This window comes from Salvelinus fontinalis, chromosome 6 (genome assembly GCF_029448725.1).
Source record: "Salvelinus fontinalis isolate EN_2023a chromosome 6, ASM2944872v1, whole genome shotgun sequence".
NCBI classification, from domain to species: domain Eukaryota; kingdom Metazoa; phylum Chordata; class Actinopteri; order Salmoniformes; family Salmonidae; genus Salvelinus; species Salvelinus fontinalis.
Genome location: NC_074670.1, coordinates 51,332,858 through 51,353,319, shown reverse-complemented (window position 1 = coordinate 51,353,319; position 20,462 = coordinate 51,332,858). Strand labels below are relative to the sequence as shown.

At 45.4% G+C, this 20,462-nt stretch overlaps 1 protein-coding gene across 1 annotated transcript; it reads left to right on the top strand.

Moving 5' to 3' along the window:
• Positions 1 to 1,090: 1,090 nt before the first annotated feature.
• Positions 1,091 to 18,563, top strand: LOC129858053 (EGF-containing fibulin-like extracellular matrix protein 2). The gene is made up of 11 exons (XM_055926961.1): positions 1,091 to 1,354; positions 12,474 to 12,716; positions 13,039 to 13,087; positions 13,212 to 13,424; positions 13,738 to 13,860; positions 14,312 to 14,428; positions 14,600 to 14,719; positions 16,035 to 16,154; positions 16,341 to 16,467; positions 17,198 to 17,393; positions 17,673 to 18,563. Exons 2-11 carry the CDS (start codon positions 12,627 to 12,629, stop codon positions 17,832 to 17,834), a joined length of 1,317 nt encoding a protein of 438 aa, XP_055782936.1. The 5' UTR covers positions 1,091 to 1,354; positions 12,474 to 12,626; the 3' UTR covers positions 17,835 to 18,563.
• The last annotated feature ends 1,899 nt before the right edge of the window (positions 18,564 to 20,462 follow it).

Genomic DNA, 20,462 nt, shown 5'->3' with positions numbered 1-20,462 from the left:
TGCCAAGAAAGTGGTTAGAATCTCATACACCCCAGTATGGATGAATGAATATTGGTAATGACTATATTGGGAATGCATCTCCATAGTAAAATGAAGCGAATTAGAGTGGATTATGAAATGAGAAGACCGTAGTGAATTGTGTCTGTGTGTGGCCGCTGGGGGTTGGGTAGCAGCAACGGGAGGGGGCGCAATTTGTCAGCTGGGGGAGGGTTGGGGATTTCTGACAGTGATGTCTCCTGCGACGACAGCTCTCACCCCCCACACACAAGCAACCCATGATTAGGTGTGTGTAATGACAATAATGACACTGCTCATTTCCATGTCAACTAGGAATTTGAAATTATAACTAACAATTTAGACACTTAGATAATAATATTGTAAAAAGGATTAACATATTTCTCTGTCTGTATACAGTAGTAGAGCTGTACTGGAGTACACAGCTTTCATGTAATTGTTAGAAGGGATAAAGTGTTGCCAAAGTAGTAGTACTGTAGTTACAACAAAACTGCTTGAAGAAATGGATGATTACTTCAGAGTCACTCTTTCCATGCTTTTACATATAAACATGTCTGTCTCTGTATGTCATCCAGAAAGGACCTCTAGTTTAAATATTTATTGGTAGTTAGAAAAGCTAACCACTTTTCCAAGAGGGCTTGTCTCTTTCCCTCTCTCCTTTGCAAATTTTTTTTGTCCACATTCCACCAACTTCTCTCCCAAGCTATAAATATCTGTCTGTGTCAGATTGGACGGGAGTGAAGGAAACTAAGTGGCTGTACAGAAAGAGAGAAAAAGATGGGGGAGGTAAGGATAGATAGGTGGGGGAGTGAGTTGTGGAGCTGTGAAGGGTGATTTGAAATGAAACCAGGTGCGTTGCGTGACCAGTGAGTGGGGGAACAGGGGGGGAGGTGGGAGTATGTGTGTGAATCTATGTAAGTTGTTGTTCCGCCTGTGATTTGGACAGATTTGGAATTTTGGAATTTGGGCCGCAGACCAGGAATTTGCATCCTGGGGGGTCAGGGAGGGGGGTCGGGTGGAGGATGGCAGTGCAGGGGGCCAGAGTGGGGGTAGAAATGGGCTGTCCTCTCCTCTCTCCCACTCTCTTTTTCTCTCTCCCTCCCCTGCATGCATTCAGCTGCTCCAGCTGTCGATCTCCCCACTCACTCTCTCAGGGCCATAGAGGCAGGAGCAGGACAGACAGAAGGACCACTTCAGCTCTCCACGCTCACAACACACCAGGGACTAACACCACCAGCGGACTAGAACAGCACATCGAGCACAGAGCAACAGGGACACAAACTAGGGACCTGAAGATAGCAAGAAGAAGAAGATTTCACACAGGAAAGAAGACTTGTCTGTGAGTTCACCATGTTTGACAATGACAGTGTGTGCAGGTTTGAAAGAGCGAGTGGGGTTGTGTGTGTCTACGAGAGTGTTTGCGAGTGAGTAACCAAGTGTGTGTGTCACAAAGAAAAGGAAAAAAAGTGTGTAATGCCTCTTAACCTCTGTTTGCTCCTGGAGGGGGTGGACACGTCACAGTTAAACCATTCTATCCTCTCAACCTCCACAGCTGCAGTTGAATCCTTACAAGAGCTGAGGTGGCAAGGCCCTGCGCTTGTGTATGTGTGTGTGTTAGAGAGGGAGAGAGGGAGTGGGAGGGAGGGACAGAAGAGCATGTGTAAGATAGTAGGTGTATTTGTAAATGGAAATGTATTACAAAACTCTCTTACAGATCCAACTACTGTTTCACAACTATTTAATGTCACAATCGCAAAGTCTATTAATATCCCCTGCGAACCTTTTGCATGACAAATCCTGCCAGACACATGGTCAGTTAAGAGAAAACCTTATGGTCAGGATTTGTTTGTCGGAAAGTCTTGCTTTAGTGTGAGGAAGAGCAGCCAGGCCTTCTTTACCATATGGTCACACTAAGACATCCACATCAAACTAGAGAGACAGGTGCACTAAACACACCCTGTATACACCCTCACTCCTATATACACACACCATCACAGTGCAGGACACTGCCTTCCCATTCCGTTACATACGTACCACTTCTGTGCAGAGCAGGGCCCCATTTTATAGCTGTGTTTATATACTCTTAATAACTAACATTTGACAGAAGGAGTAATCCCGTTGATAGGCCTGCATAAGGCTGGAATGACTACAGTGATTCAGGGGAAAGCGCAGAAGCATGCCAAGGAGGGTCAGACAGTTGCACCCCAGAGGACCAAACTCCCCCCTCTGACCCACCCTGTGTCCATTATCTCCTGCCCTCGGCACGCCTCACCTCATCCATTTACTACAGCAGTGTACTCACCAGCAGACTGCAGCCCTGTGCTAATGGGACAAAAGGCTAACTCCATGGGGAACTGTTATGTGTTTTTCTGCAGAGCTACTGTCCGGCAATGTGAGAGAAATCTCCCGTCACAGGAGTTCAGTGGTATCACATGTAAGAAGTTCTAGCCTCTGGGTGGCAGGTTCAGTGCAGCGAGGGGAGCAGAGCACAACTTGAGCCCACCGGGCCACCATGTTAGAGAGCGAGCAGATCCATGCGCTACTGAGCAGAACGGAACAAAGCTGGCTACGTACAGTATGCACATCTCAAGACAGGACCATCTCTGGTTGGCTCTCCCACCGTTGTGTGTGTGTGTGTAGATGTAGTTGTATGTGTGTATAACTGTGTGTGTGGTCTCGCTGTGTGTTTTGCCTAGTCCCCAAGAGGTCATTTATTTTTGACCCTGCGGATATTTTGCTTAGTCATTCTGCTGATGGTGTGGATTCAGGGAGAGTGATGCTTCCTGTTGCACAAGTTAACATACTACTGATGCCAGTAACATAAGTAAGCACCTGGGCCAATTAAAGACGTCACATTGTCCCCCAAGAGTAGTTGGATTCCTTGTTCAAACCAAGTAAAGACAAGGCCATATACAGTGCCTTCGGAAAGTTTCCAGACCCCTTGACTTTTTCCACACATTTTTTACATTACTGCCTTACTCTAAAATGTATTAAATACAAAAAAATCCTCAGCAAGCTACACACAATAACTCATAATGACAAAGCGAAAACAGGTTTAAACAGAAATATCTTATTTACATAAGAATTCAGACCCTTTGCTATGAGACTCAAAATTGAGCTCAGGTGCATCCTGTTTCCATTGATCATCATTGAGTTGTTTCTACAACTTGATTGTAGTCCACCTGTGGTAAATTCAATTGATTGGACATGATTTGTAAAGGCACACACCTGTCTATATAAGGTCCCACAGTTGACAGTGCATGTCAGAGCAAAAACCAAGCCTTGAGGTCAAAGGAATTGTCCGTAGAGCTCCGAAACAGGATTGTGTCAAGGCACAGATCTGGTGAAGGGTACCAAGAAATGTCTGCAGAGTTGAAGGTCCCCAAAAACACAGTGGCATCCGTCATTCTTAAATGGAAGAAGTTTGGAACCACCAAGACTCTTCCTAGAGCTGACCACCCGGCCAAACAGGAATTGGGGGATTAAGGTCTTGGTCAGGGAGGTGACCAAGAACCCGATGGTCACTCTGACAGAGCTCTAGAGTTCCTCTGTGGAGATGGGATAACCTTCCAGAAGGACAACCATCTCTGCAGCACTGTACTAATTAGGCCTTTATGATAGAGTGGCCAGACGGAAGCAACTCCTAGTAAAAGGCACATGACAGCCCACTTGGAGTTTGCCAAAAGGCAAATAAAGACTCTCAGACTATGAGAAACAACATTCTCTGGTCTGATGAAACCAAGATTTAACTATTTGGCCTGAATGCCAAGCGTAACGTCTGGAGGAACCTGGCACCATCCCTACAGTGGAGCATGGTGGTTGAAGAATCATGCTGTGGGGATGTTTTTCAGTGGCAGACACAATGGACAGTGGAAGGCGCAAAGTACAGAGAGATCCTTGATGAAAACCTGCTCCAGAGCGGTCAGGACCTCAGACTGGGGCAAAGGTTCACCTACAACAGGACAACGACCCTACGCACACAGCCAAGACAACGCAGGAGTGGCTTCGGGACAAGTCTCTGAATGTCCTTGAGTGGCCAAGCCAGAGCCCGGAGTTAAACCTGATTGAACATCTCTGGAGAGACCTGAAAATAGCTGTGCAGCAATGCTTCCCATCCAACCTGACAGAGCTTGAGAGGATCTGTAGAAAAGAATGGGAGAAACTCCCCAAATACAGGTGTGCCAAGCTTGTAGCGTCATACCCAAGAAGACTCGAGGCTGTAATTACTGCCAAAGATGCTTCAACAAAGTACTGACTAAAGGGTCTGAATACTTATGTAAATGTAATATTAAAGTTTTTTTATTCATAAGAAATTAGCCAACATTTCTAAAAACCCGTTTTTGCTTTGTCATTATGGGGTATTTTGTGTAGATTGATGAGGGAAAATAAACCAGTTAATCAATTTTAGAATAAGGCTGTAACCTAACAAAATGTGGAAAAAGTAAAGGGGTCTGAATACTTCCCGAAGGCACAGTATATATATGTACAGTACCAGTCAAAGGTTTGGACACACCTATTCATTCAAGGGTTTTTCTTTGTTTTGTTTTTTACTATTTTCTACATTGTAGAATAATAGTGAAGACATCAAAACTATGAAATAACACACATGGAATCATGTAGTAACAAAAAAAAGTGTTAAGCAAATCAAATATATTTTTTATATTTGAGATTCTTCAAAGTAGCCACCCTTTGCCTTGATGACAGCTTTGCACACTCTTGGCATTTTCTCAACCAGCTTCATGCATTTCAATTAACAGGTGTGCCCTGTGAAAAGTTAAGTTGTGGAATTTCTTTCTTTCATTTTCGCTTGAAATTACAAACCCAAATCTAACTGCCTGTAGCTCAGGACCTGAAGCAAGGATATGACTATTCTTGATACCATTTGAAAGGAAACACTTTGAAGTTTGTGGAAATGTGAAACTAATGTTGGATAATGTAACACATTAGATCTGGTAAAAGATAAAACAAAGAAAAAAACGTGTTTCTTTGTTAATTATTTGTTCCATTATCTTTGAAATGAAAGAGAAAGGTCATGATATACTATTTCAGGTTAGGCGCTATGTCGATTTTGGACACTAGATGGGAGCAGTGTATGTGCAACGTTTTAGACTGATTCGTTGAACCATTGCATTTCTGTTCAAAATGTTGTATCAAGTCTGCCCAAATGTGCCTAATTTGGTTTATTGATACATTTTGAAGTTCATAACTGTGCACCCTTCTCAAACAATAGCATGGTATAGCTACTGTAAATTGGACAGTGCAGTTAGATTAACAAGAATTTAAGCTTTCTGCCCATATCAGATTTGTCTATGTCCTGGGAATTGTTATTGTTACTTACAACCTCATGCTAATCACATTAGCCTACGTTAGCTCAACCATCCCGCGGGGGGACACCGATCCTGTAGAGGTTATTAATGCTTCTACACCTGCATTGCTTGCTGTTTGGGGTTTTAGGCTGGGTTTCTGTACAGCACTTTGTGACATCAGCTGATGTAATAAGGGCTTTAAAAATTAATTTGATTGATTTATTGATTTGAGCCAATCAGTTGTGTTGTGACAAGTTAGGGGTGGTATACAGAAGATAGCCCTATTTGGTAAAAGACCAAGTCCATTTTATGGCTCAAATAAGCAAAGAGAAACGATTTTAAGACATGAAGGTCAGTCAATGCAGAAAATTTCAAGAACTTTGAATGTTTCTTCAAGTGCAGTCGCAAAAACCATCAAGCGCTATGATGAAACGGTTTCTCATGAGGACCCCCACAGGAAAGGAAGACTCAGAGTTACTTCTGCTGCAGAGGACAAGTTCATTAGAGTTACCTGTCTCAGAAATTGCAGCCAAAATAAATGCTTCGCAGAGTTCAAGTAACAGACACATCGCAACATCAACTGTTCAGAGGAGACTGCGTGAATCAGGCCTTCATGTTCGAATTTCTGCAAAGAAACCAATACTAAAGGACACCAATAAGAAGAAGAGACTTGCTTGGGCCAAGAAACGTGAACATTGGACATTAGATCAGTGGAAATCTGTCTTTTGGTTCCAACCGCCGTGTTTTTGTGAGACGCATAGTAGGTGAACGGATGATCTCCGCATGTGTGGTTCCCGCCGTGAAGCATGGAGGATGAGGTGTGATGGTGTTTGGGTGTTTTGCTGGTGACACTGTCTGTGATTTATTTAGAATGCAAGGCACACTTAATCTGCATAGCTACCACATCATTATGCAGCGATGTGCCATCCCATCTGGTTTGCGCTTAGTGGGACTATCATTTGTTTTTCAACATGACAATGACCCAACACACCTCCAGGCTGTGTACAGGCTATTTGACCAAGAAGGAGAGTGTTGGAGTGCTGCGTCAGATGACCTGGCCTCCACAATCACCCGATTGGCTAGGCCAATCTGCAAATCCCGCAAAACACCAGTCTCTACTTCAAAAGTGAAGAGGCGACTCCTCCGGGATGCTAGCCTTCTAGGCAGAGTTCCTCTGTCCAGTGTCTGTGTTCTTTGGCCAATAAAAATAAAATATTAAGATGGGCAAGTCTGAGATTTGGCTTTTTCTTTGCTACTCTACCTAGAAGGCCAGCATCCCTGAGTTGCCTCTTCAATGTTGACGTTGAGACTGGTGTTTTGCGTGTACTATTTAATGAAGCTGCCAGTTGAGGACTTGTGAGGCGTCTGTTTCTCAAATTAAACACTATCATGTACTTGTCCTCTTGCTCAGTTGTGCACCGGGGCCTCCAACTCCTCTTTCTATTCTGGTTAGAGCCAGTTTGCGCTGTTCTGTGAAGGGAATAGTACACAGTGTTGTACGAGATCTTCAGTTTCTTGGCAATTTCTCGCATGGAATAGCCTTCATTTCTCAGAACAAGAATAGACTGATGCGTTTCAGAAGAAAGGTCTTTGTTTCTGGCCATTTTGAGCCTGTAATCAAACCCACAAATGCTGATGCTCCAGATACTCAACTAGTCTAAAGAAGGACCATTTCATTGCTTCTTTAATCAGAACAGTTTCCAGCTGTGCTAACATAATTACAAAATGGTTTTCTAATGATCAATTAGCCTTTTAAAATGGTAAACCTGGATTAGCTAACACAACGTGCCATTGGAACACAGGAGTGATGGTTGGTGATAATGGGCCTCTGTACACCTATGTAGAAAGCTGGAACCTATCTGCCGGTTCCAGCTACAATAGTCATTTACAACATTAACAATGTCTACACTGTATTTCTGATCAATTTGATGTTATTTTAATGGACAAAAAAATGTGCTCTTCATTCAATAACAAGGACATTTCTAAGTGACCCCAAACTTTTGAACGGTAGTGTATACACAGTACCAGTCAAAAGTTTGGACACACCTACTCATTCAAGGGTTTTTCTTTATTTTTACTATTTTCTACATTGTGGACTAATAGTGAAGACATTAAAACTATGAAATAACACATATGGAATCATGTAGTAACCAAAAAAGTGTTATATTTTTAATATGTTTTATATTTTGATTAATCAAAGAAGTCATCCTTTGCATTGATGACAGCTTTGCACACTCTTGGCATTTTCTCAATCAGGTTCACTTGGAATGCTTTTCCAACAGTCTTGAAGGAGTACGCACATATGCTGAGCACTTGTTGGCTGCTTTTCCTTCACTCTGCGGTCCAACTCATCCCAAACCATCTCAATTGGGTTGAGGTCGGATGATTGTGGAGGCCAGGTCATCTGATGCAGCAATCCAACACTCTCCTTCTTGGCCAAATAGACCTTACACAGCCTGGAGGTGTGTTGGGTCATTGTCCTGTTGAAAAACAAAAGATAGTCCCACTAAGCGCAAACCAGATGGGATGGCGTATTGCTAGCCATGCTGGTTAATTGTTCCTTGAATTCTAAATAAATCAATGACAGTGTGACCAGCAAAGCACATCACACCGCCTCCTCCATGCTTCACGGTGGGAACTACACACATGGAGATCATCCGTTCACCCACTCTGCGTCTCACAAAAACCCGGCGATTGGACCCAAAATTCTCAAATTTAGACCCATCAGACCAAAGGACAGATTTCCACCGGTCTAATGTCCATTGTTCGTGTTTCTTGGCCCTAGGCAAGTCTCTTCTTAGCATTTATTTGGGCTGCAATTTCTGAGGCTGGTAACTCTAATGAACTTGTCCTCTGCAGCAGAGGTAACTCTGGGTCTTCCTTTCCTGTGGCGATCCTCATGAGAGCAAGTTTAATCATAGGGCTTGATGATTTTTGCGACTGCTCTTCTAAGTTCTTGAATTTTTCCGCATTGACTGACCTTCATGTCTTAAAGTAATGATGGACTGTTGTTTCTCTTTGCTTATTTGAACTGTTTTTGCCATAATATGGACTTGGTCTTTTACCAAATAGGTTTATCTTCTGTATACCACCCCTAACTTGTCACAACACAACTGATTGGCTCAAACGCATTAAAAAGCAAAGAAATTGTATCACAATTCCAGTGGATCAGAAGTTTACAAACACTAAGTTGACTGTGCATATAAACAGCTTGGAAATTTCCAGAAAATTGTCATGGCTTTAGAAGCTTCTGATAGGCTAATTGACATAATTTGAGTTAATTGTAGGTGTAACAGTGGATGTATTTCAAGGCCTGCCTTTAAACTCAGTGCCTCTTTGCTTGACATCATGGGAAAATCAAAAGAAATCAGCCAAGACCTCAGAACAAAAATTGTAGACCTCCACAAGTCTGGTTCATCCTTGGCAACAATTTCCAAATGCCTGAAGGTACCACGTTCATCTTTACAAACAATAGTACGCAAGTATAAACACCATGGGACCACGCAACCGTCATACCGCTCAGGAAGGAGACGCGTTCTGTCTCCTAGAGATGAATGTACTGTGGTGCGAAAAGTGCAAATCAATCCCATAACAACAGCAAAGGACCATGTGAAGATGCTGGAGGAAACAGGTACAAAAGTATCTATGTCCACAGTAAAACGAGTCCTATATGACATAACCTGAAAGGCCGCTCAGCAAGGAAGAAGCCACCGCTCCAAAACCTATGTGCATGTGTCAGCATATGGTCTCACAAGGGGTCTGAGGATCTCATCTCGGTACCTAATGGCAGTCAGGCTACCTCTGGCGTGCACATGGAGGGCTGTGCGGCCCCACAAAGAAATGCCACCCCACACCATGACTGACCCATCGCCAAACCGGTCATGCTGGAGGATGTTGCAGACAGCAGAACGTTCTCCACGGCGTCTCCAGACTCTGTCACGTCTGTCACATGTGCTCATGTGCTCAGTGTGAACCTGCTTTCATCTGTGAAGAGCACAGGGCGCCAGTGGCGAATTTGCCAATCTTGGTGTTCTCTGGCAAATGCCAAACGTCCTGCACGGTGTTGGGCTGTAAGCACAACCCCCACCTGTGGACGTCGGGCCCTCATACCATCCTCATGGAGACCCCTTGTGAGACCATATGCTGACACATGCACATTTGTGGCCTGCTGGAGGTCATTTTGCAGGGCTCTGGCAGTGCTCCTCCTTGCACAAAGGCGGAGGTAGCGGTCCTGCTGCTGGGTTGTTGCCCTCCTACGGCCTCCTCCACATCTCCTGATGTACTGGCCTGTCTCCTGGTAGCGCCTCCATGCTCTGGACACTACGCTGACAGACACAGCAAACCTTCTTGCCACATCTCGCATTGATGTGCCATCCTGGATGAGCTGCACTACCTGAGCCACTTGTGTGGGTTGTAGACTCCATCTTGTGCTACCACTAGAGTGAAAGCACCGCCAGCATTCAAAAGTGACCAAAACATCAGCCAGGAAGCATAGGAACTGAGAAGTGGTCTGTGGTCACCACCTGCAGAATCACTCCTTTTTTGGGGGTGTCTTGCTAATTGCCTATAATTTCCACCTTTTGTCTATTCCATTTGCACAACAGCATGTGAAATTTATTGTCAATCAGTGTTGCTTTCTAAGTGGACAGTTTGATTTCACAGAAGTGTGTTTGACTTGGAGTTACATTGTGTTGTTTAAGTGTTCCCTTTATTTTTTTGAGCAGTGTATATATATATATATATATATTTCAGTGAAAAATGGTAAACTACGTGGTTCTACACTTCTGTTAAATGGCAAGTTTGTCACGCTACCCATTTTCCTTTAATTCCATTTCAATGACAGTCAAGGAAATCATATATTTCTTCAACAACGCTTGTCTTTACCAGAACCACAAACAATGAACAGACCAGTGGTTGACCTGTGGAGGGCTGTCAGAGTGACGAACCATCCGCCCACTCAGAGACCAGAGGCTGTAGGGTTGGCAGCAGCTGTCCTACATGAACCATGGGGGGCTTTCCCAGAACCTGATACTCTGGGAAACACTGATGGTAGGGTATCCCTACTGGGAACTGCAGCCCACATCCTTGCCACGGGCATTCCAGAGGTCCAAACACCACTTGGTGCTCACTGGTCAGCGGTGGCGGGGCAGTACCTACCCACATCTCCCTGCTGCCCACAGTCCTGGGTGACTGAGTGGACTCTGGCGGACAGTTTTCGTTTTTTGGTGGTTTTACGTCAGATCCCCCCCGCCCTGGCTGTAAAAGTACCACAGTGTCTACACAAGGATCCTGACGTGTCTTCATATCAGGGCTGTATATAAGTGTCCTCCTGCTTATGATGCAGACCTATTGAAGATGATATGACGCAAGGCCCACTATAAGACTTTTGTGAGTGAATGAAAGATTGTGAAGTTGTGTGACAAGTGCATTGTGTGTACTGTGTGGGTACTTGTCCTGGGAACTTAGTGGAACATTTGCTGTTGGTTTTGGTGCTTCAGAGCGAAGGTAAGGCTACATGTGGAGTGTGATGTAAGACAGTATTTATGTGTGTCACGCACATCACTCTGGGGCTTCTTTTTTGTTAATTAGCATAATACCCAACACACTCGGCATGAGGTTTTATATGTGTGTGTGTAGGTATGTGCATGTACAGTAGATGTGGCTAGGTACTTCTCTGTTTCGGCAGTTATGGTCCGCCTGGCTGTGTGGAGGAGAAGCTCTTTTTGTTCACGTGAGTGACTCTTGAAATGGTTGAGTCCTTTGGGATGTAATGTGATTGGTGGATTCAATAAAGTATTTAAAGTGTGTGTGTGTGCGTGCATGTGCGCGCGTGTGTGTGTACACGTATAAAGAATGCAGTGATTATAACTTTCCTCTTCATCTATTCTGTCTGGAGCCTCTGCTGACGGTTTTGCACGAACAACGGTTACTCAGAAATGGGGAGCTGGAATTGAGGATTTATTTGTCTAGGTACATGTTCTACTTAAACAGCTGTGCTTCCTCGTGCCAAGAACATTACACGGAGGATGGTTGGGTTCTCCTGAAATGGGCAGCAAAGCCCTGTCTGTATACTTCTCCACCTTCATATGCAGTACTTCAGTGATTAACACACTAGCCATGATGATGAATGATGCCAGGCTCAGATAAAGACAACAATGGATTATGTGGTACGAGTAACAGTGATGTAGGTGGATGAACAGAGCAGAAACCCTTCTGGGAAAACGGAAAGTAATGTTTTGAAATTGACAGATAATACCCTGAGATGTAGGACCTCTTACAGAGTTACTGTGTTTAGTGACCCACTCTGTTATACTGCAGGTTCAGCCTCCACAAGTTTTCAATGTGAAGTCCCAGCGGGCTTGTGTGTGTGTGGTGTGTGTATGGGCGCTTGTGTGTGTGTGTGTGTGTGTGTGTGTGTGTGTGTGTGTGTGTGTGTGTGTGTGTGTGTGTGTGTGTGTGTGTGTGTGTGTGTGTGTGTGTGTGTGTGTGTGTGTATTCCTAGTCCCAGTTACAGTGGGGCTGTCTGGGGAAATAGATGGCTGTGTGTGGAGAGCTATAATGAAAGCATTTCCTTGCTGTTGACTTTTCTTTATTTTTAGCTGATGGATGGAGTACATCCTTATATTTATATTTCACCAGCAGGGGGAGACGTACATCCTCTCCATAATAATGGTGGGGATTCAGGGGGAAAGATGTTCGATTAGCAAATAATGTCACTTGTTTGACTTGACCTCTGCTCTGTGTCTGAGCCTGGCTTTAGAAAAGATGTCAACACACAGCTCAGTGTTATGAGAAGTTTACGAGGTGGATGATTTACCACTCAGGTTGTTGAGTCTCACTCTCTCTCTCTTTCTGAAGTGTTCTCAACCCAGGTTAATGAGTCTCCAGAGTATCTAACTATTCAACTATCCCCCCCCCCTCTCTCTCTCTCTCTCTCTCTCTCTCTCTCTCTCTCTCTCTCTCTCTCTTTTTCTCTTTCTCTCTTTCTCCCTTTCTCTCTTTCTCTTTCTCCCTTTCTCTCTCTCCCTCTTTCTCCCTTTCTCTTTCTCCCTTTCTCTTTCTCCCTTTCTCTCTCTCTCTCTCTCTCCCTCTTTCTCCTTTTTCTGTCTCGCTTTCTCTCTCTCTCTTTCTCTCCCCTTTCCCTCTCTACAGATACCACTGAGCTGCTCTGAGCACCACAACAAGTCGGAAGCTTCTTTCATCCTGACCTGAGGCGCCGTTACCTGTGTGACCCGCCGGCTGTGCCAGTGTGCGTTGCGTGTTAACGCGTGTGATCCTGTTCTATCTGCCAGTCAGTACGTGAGCATGCGGGGCGTGTGTGTGTCCATCCTCTGTGTGTCTGTGATCCTCCGCAGTGCTATTTCACAGCCACCTACAGAAAGTGACACCTACACGGTAAGGATGGGTATTTCGGCGCGCAAACCAGGACTCTCGTTCTCTCACTCTCTCAATCCCTCTCTCCTACCTTTCTATCTTTTCATCCTCCTCCTACCATGTACCAGACTGATGATTTGACCCCTTTGTGTACTGCAGCTGCTCTTCTCTTTTCTGTTGACCTCCGCTGACCTGTTCTCTGTGCTCATGACTATGTATCATCATCTCCTCCTCCCTCTCATCTTATTGGTGTGACAGTGGACAGCCATGATTTAAAGTGCATATAATAGCTATACATGAAAGGTTATTTGGATGATGAGACTCTCTTTCCTGCTATCTGTAGGAATGCACAGATGGGTATCAATGGGACTCCCAGACTCAGCACTGCAAAGGTAGAGGATCTCGCTTATCCTCATGTCCCCATGTCCGTGTCCTGAGTGAGAGCATTACAACTTGAAACCACTCCTGTCTTTCAGTCCTTTTCCTTCAGCCTCTCGCTGTCCTCTCTCCCGTCAGACATAAATGAGTGTGAGACCATTCCGGAGGCCTGTAAGGGTGAGATGAAGTGCTTCAACCACTACGGGGGCTACCTGTGCCTCCCCCGCTCTGCCTCAGTCATCCCAGCCCAGGACCCCCCCAGCCAGACTGGGACCAACCTGGAGAGCACTGCCAGAGAGCCCTTCAACCCCTGTCCATTGGGCTACGAACCCCAGGGAGACAGCTGTGTGGGTGAGTACCGGCTGGAGGGTGAGACAGGGGAGGGATAATGTGTGTCTGTGTGTACGTGGATAGCTGCTACTGGAATGTGGACATTTCACGAGGACAGCTGCTCTTAGTTTTATGGGACGGAGAGTGGTGAAAGAGCTGCTTGTCCTGTTGTCCTTGGGGTCGGGGTGGTAGGTGTTGTTGTTGATGGGGAATGCATGAGACAGGAATAACGATTCAGCAATGTGGGGAATTCTCAGCTGTTGGTGCATCAAATGTATTAACTTACCATGTTACTTAAAACGGTGTGTTTCATTGCCATATCACACACACACAGACGTGAATGAGTGTGAGAGAGATGAACACGACTGCCAGCCCAGCCAGCAGTGCATCAACACACCTGGAGCCTTTACCTGCCAGTGTCCTGATGGTTACCGCAAGGTTGGCACCGAGTGCATTGGTAAGTCACGCTATACTCTTAAAAAGGGTTCTAAAAGGGTTCTTCGGCTGTCCCCGTAGGAACTCTTTTGTGTTCCGTGTAGAACCCTCTGAGGAAATGGTTCTACCTGGAACCAGAAAGGGTTTTTCAAAGGGTTCTCCTATGGGGACAGCCGAATAACCCTTTTAGGTTCTAGATAGCACCATTCTTTCTAAGAATGTATAGTACTCTCCATATGACTCTCTATAACCAGCCTACCCCCTGGCCTGAGTCACACCCAACTCACTGTTTGTGGTCTCACTGCATTGTTGTGGTTCAGCTTAGTCATTGTAGCATGTTATTTGACCTCCATTTAACCAGACAAGTCCTTGGATCAAATTCTCCTTTAATATAACAACCTGGTTGGTCAAAGCAATCTCCTCTTTCTCTCTGGAACTGTTTCTGAATGCTCTCCTTCCATCTGTGTTGTTAGATATTGATGAGTGTAGGTACAGGTACTGTCAGCATCGCTGTGTCAACGTCCCCGGCTCCTTCTCCTGTCAGTGTGAACCAGGCTTCCAGCTGGCCGGCAACAACCGCTCCTGTATTGGTAAGGCATGGTCAGACACACACACGCAATACCGCGTACTGTATACACACAGAGTCATGGTAAAACTAATAGCCACAACCAGCCAAAATCACACACAGAGTCCCACACTATCCCGACTGATGTTAGAACATATATATACTGATAGACTTCTCCTTTTCCTCCTCCTTCCAGATGTGAATGAGTGTGACATGGGCGCCCCCTGTCAGCAGAGGTGTTATAACACCTACGGTACCTTCCTCTGTCGCTGTGACCAGGGCTACGAGCTGGGGCCTGACGGCTTCGCCTGCAATGGTGAGCGGATCTGTCTGTCTGTCTGTCTCTATAATGCCATTAAAATCGCAGTGCTACAATCTGAAAAGAAACACCATCTCTTTCTTTCTTGCATTATTTAAATAAAATAAAATCAAATTTTATTTGTCACATACACATGGTTAGCAGATGTTAATGCGAGTGTAGCGAAATGCTTGTGCTTCTAGTTCCGACAATGCAGTAATAACCAACAAGTAATCTAACCTAACAATTCCACAACTACTACCTTATACACACAAGTGTAAAGGGATAAAGAATATGTACATAAAGATATATGAATGAGTGATGGTACAGAACGGCATAGGCAAGATGCAGTAGATGGTATAGAGTACAGTATATACATATGAGAGGAGTAATGTAGGGTATGTAAACATTATATTAAGTGGCATTGTTTAAAGTGGCTAGTGGTACATTTTTACATAATTTCCATCAATTCCCATTATTAAAGTGGCTGGTGTTGAGTCAGTATGTTGGCAGCGGCCACTAAATGTTAGTGGTGGCTGTTTAACAGTCTGATGGCCTTGAGATAGAAGCTGTTTTTCAGCCTCTCGGTCCCTGCTTTGATGCACCTGTACTGACCTCGCCTTCTGGATGATAGCGGGGTGAACAGGCAGTGGCTCGGGTGGTTGTTGTCCTTGATGATCTTTATGGCCTTCCTGTGACATCGGGTGGTGTAGGTGTCCTGGAGGGCAGGTAGTTTGCCCCCGGTGATGCGTTGTGCAGACCTCACTACCCTCTGGAGAGCCTTACGGTTGTGGGCGGAGCAGTTGCCGTACCAGGCGGTGATACAGCCCGACAGGATGCTCTCGATTGTGCATCTGTAGAAGTTTGTGAGTGCTTTTGGTGACAAGCCGAATTTCTTCAGCCTCCTGAGGTTGAAGAGGCGCTGCTACGCCTTCTTCACCACGCTGTCTGTGTGGGTGGACCAATTCAGTTTGTCCGTGATGTGTACACCGATGAACTTAAAACTTTCCACCTTCTCCACTACTGTCCCGTCAATGTGGATAGGGGGGTGCTCCCTCTGCTGTTTCCTGAAGTCCACAATCATCTCCTTTGTTTTGTTGACGTTGAGTGTGAAGTTATTTTCCTGACACCACACTCCGAGGGCCCTCACCTCCTCCCTGTAGGCTGTCTCGTCATTGTTGGTAATCAGGCCTACCACTGTAGTGTCATCCGCAAACGATGATTGAGTTGGAGGCGGCATGGCCGCGCAGCTCTCTGTCTGTTTTCTTGGTTAAAACAGCTGCGCTATGATCTGAAACGCTGTTCCCCTCTCTCTCCCTCCTTGGTTCTGCAGACATAGACGAGTGCAGCTACTCCAGTTACCTGTGCCAGTTCCAATGTGTCAATGAACCCGGGAAGTTCTCCTGTCAGTGCCCAGAAGGCTACCAGCTGCTGGGCACCCGACTATGCCAGGGTAAGCACTCTCTCCATCTGTTCTCCTTTTGCCCGTCTTTCACTTCAACGTCAGCTAATTGTACCTGTGTTCTTTCGTTGTCCTCGTTAGTGGACAACTTGCTTCTATTCTATTCATTTTGATTCTGTCCTATTGTATTCGAACCTTCCCTTTCCCAAACCTTTTCTCTATCCCTCTCCTCCTCAGATATAAATGAGTGTGAGACTGGAGAGCACCAGTGTACTAAAGAACAGACCTGTGTGAATATCCACGGTGCCTATCAGTGTGTGGACACCAACCTCTGTCAGGACCCTTACATCCAAATAACTGACAAGTGAGTGAACATTTATTAAAACACACGCACACACACTCTCATACTCTCTGACACGCACGCACGCACGCACTCACTCACTCACTCACTCACTCACTCACTCACTCACTCACTCACTCACTTTCCCTCATGATCAACCTCTGTCCATATCATCAGCCTCACTCTGTATGGAGCACAGCTCACATTATTTCTAAGATTGCTCCAATTACTTTTTCCATATTTCTGTCCAATTCTGTTCCCTTTTCAGTTGAACGTGTTCCAGTACAATTAGAACGCTGTTAGAAGAGGGAAACAAGTGTTAAATTGATAACAGGTGTGGACAGTGGTTTATTTCCCTCAACTTGTTTTGGCTGTATGAAAAGGTTTCAGAAAATTACTTGGGGAAATGGCCACTGTTCAAATACAGTTGTATGTAATCCGTCTTGGTTTGAGGATAGTTCGCCAGTGCTCCTTCTGTATTGCAATATACCCCTCTATTGGTTGAGTTATGAACTACTCTTTTGAACATTTTATCTAGAGGCATGAGCATTTCAGAGGACATATTCATCACTAAATATACAATATTGATGAACAAATATTCTGTTTTAGTTGAAATGAAACAGAATCAAAAGTGAATCATTAAGCCATCTAGTTCATGAGGTCAAATTTCAGGAAGTGACTTCCACTACGACACAACTCATATACAGTCTCTCTCCAGAGGACTAAAACCTACTTTTCTCTCCTGTGTGTCTAGTCGTTGTGTTTGTCCTGTGACCAAGCCAGCCTGTCGAGACCGACCCTTCTCTATCGTCCACCGCTACATGAGCATCACGTCGGAACGCTCCGTCCCCTCAGACATCTTTCAGATCCAGGCCACCAGCGTCTACCCCGGGGCCTACAACACCTTCCGTATCCGCTCTGGAGACGACAACGGAGACTTCTACATCAGAGTGAGCACAGCTATAGTGTGACAACCCTTGTATAGCACCAGCCTGAGTCACCCTCCCATCCACTTTGTGAATATATGATGATAGACTAGTGAGTTTATGACGACAGTGGAGGTCTAGAAACGTATTGTATTGCAGTTTTGAGACCTTGCATCGTAACAACACTTAGATAAGTTTCTTGACTTCTTAGACGAGGAGAAATTAGTCAAACAAACCCCCACTTTTTCTGCCTAATGTGACTGACTCTGACTAACCTCACTATCATCTCTGTGTCTCCCTCAGCAAATAAACAACATCAGCGCCATGTTGGTTTTAGCCCGGGCCGTGACGGGACCCCTGGAGTACACACTGGACCTGGAGATGGTGTCAGCCAACCCCCTCCTGAGCTACCAGACCAGTTCGGCCCTGCGACTGTCCATCTACGTAGGGCCTTATGCCTTCTAGAGGGAGGAGAGAGAGACAGAGGGGGGGGGGGACACACACACACACACACAGTATAGACACGAGAGGAAAAATAGGAAACACAGAACAATCTAGAATTGAAAGGGGTCAGAAACAGAACAGTCAGATAATGTAACATGATGTCAAAGGTGACACACAACTCTGTCAAATCCCAATCATTTGGGAAAGCTAAGATAGAGTGAGATAAAAATACATTTATAAAAAAGGAATACTGCATCAATAACGTATGACTGATAAATATGAATACCTCGAAGTAGTATTGATATACTGTACATGTTTGCTCCCAGCCTCCTAGAGTATCATTCTCAACCGCTCCGCGTTGCCCATTACCCTAGTAGCCTTTGGTACCAACCAAACACCCTCCAATTGAAGATCTAGAGAGAACCAAAAAACGTATTACGTTATCATTGTATCATAATCATTCTCATCCCGACTCTGTCGTTCCCTTGCTTTGAACAGACTCATTCTCACTCCTATGTTTTCGTGCTATTCCCATTCCTTTATGACAGTTTTCCTTATCATCCATGGACACGACTCAATAACCGCTCAGATCAAACCTCTTCATCCACCCTGTCGCTCCCGCATCCATCCCTCTCCTGAATCACACCTGGTCCTGAAGCTCTGACTCACTCGCACACCGTTTGTAGTTTTGTAACATTACAGAAAGGTGTATCAGAAAGCTGATACAAAATAAAACGATATACATTTAAATCACGTGTTAACCATAGCTTTTTGTGCATATTATTTCACCATGTCACCCTTCTTAATATAGTCCCATTTCTCTCCTACTTCTTCAACTCCTGTTTCTCCTTTTCCTTCAACCGGTATGTCCTAATTTCCCCTACAGTGTGCTATGGTCGTAGCCAGTTGACCTTTCTGAATGTATCCCCCCAGGTCCACTGTGCTCCAGTGCCAGTGGCACTCTGTCTTTCCACAGCTGCAGAACATGCCTGGGCTTCTTGTGTGACAACCACTGAGAGAATGGAAAAGATCTCTTGAACAATGAGAGAAGGCAGAAGGTCTCGCTAGAGAAATCAGCTGTAGTATATGGGTCAATATTCACTTAAGACTCATTAGCCTTAATATGTGGGGCATAACAAGGCAACCTGCTCTGCAGTGGCATACTTATGGAACAGCCACACCCTCTCCCCTGGGTGACTAAAGCCATATTGCTTGGATAGTGATTCTTCTCCAGTCCTCAAAAAAAACTGGGGAAAGCCCTAATGCCATCGTCCATCGCCTCCGCTGCTGCTCACTCTGCCCAGCCAGCCTCCACCTTGACACACACACACACACACACACCACACACACACACACACACACACACACACACACACACACACACACACACACACACACACACACACACACACACACACACACACACACACACACCCTACCCCTCCCCTCTATACTCGCTCAATGGTTATGACTCATACGCTACGCAGTCTTACGCAATCAGGCCCAGAGTGAAGTCTGTAGCCAGTACAGCCACAAGGAGCCGAGGGTGAAGTCTGTAGCCAGTACAGCCACAAGGGGGCAGTGTGACACACAGCTCTCTCTCCCAGGCTGAGACAGGAATAGTAACAACCCGAGGTGATGGAATCTGCTGGTTTTGTAACCTGACTACTGAACCTGCCTTCCCTCTCCCTATCAGTGAACTCCTATGCTTGAGAGATTCAGAGGCACTATGGATACACACACTAACATGTACAACAAATAATAACCACGTGTAGTGTACACAAGTATGTGGACACCCCTTCAAATGAGCCGATTCAGATTTTTCAGCCACACCCGTTGCTGACAGGTGTATAAAATCGAGCACACAGCCATGCAATCTCCATAGACAAACACTGGCAGTAGAATTGCCCGTGCTGAAGAGCTCAGTGATGTAGGATGCCACCTTTCCAACAAGTCAGTTTGTCAAATTTCTGCCCTGGTCAACTGTAAGTGCTGTTATTGTGAAGTGGAAACGTCTAGGAGCAACAACGGCTCAGCCGCAAAGTGGTTTGCCACATAAGCTCACAGAACAGGACTGCCGAGTGCTGAAGCGCGAAGCTCATCAAAATTGTCTGTGCTCGGTTGCAACACTCACTACAGAGTTCCAAACTGCCTCTGGAAGCAACATCAGCACAAGAATTGTTCATCGGGAGCTTCATGAAATGGGTTTCCATGGCCGAGCAGCTGCTCACAAGCCTAAGATCACCATGCGTAATGCCAAGCGTCGGCTGGAGTGGTGTAAAGCTCGCCGCCATTGGACTCTGGACCAGTGGAAACGTGTTCTCTGGAGTGATGAATCATGCATCACCATCTGGCAGTCCAACAGATGAATCTGGGTTTAGTAGATGCCAGGGGAACGCTACCTACCCCAATGCATAGTGCCAACTGTAAAGTTTGGTGGAGTAGGTATAACGGTCTGGGACTGGGAGCCAGGCCTAATCGCCCAACGTCAGTACCCGACCTCACTAATTTTCTTGTGTCTGAATAGAAGCAAGTCCCCGCAGGAATGTTCCATCATCTAGTGGAAAGCCTTGCCAGAAGAGTGGAGGCTGTTATAGCAGCAAAGGGAAGACCAACTCCATATTAATGCCCATGATTTTGGAATGAGAT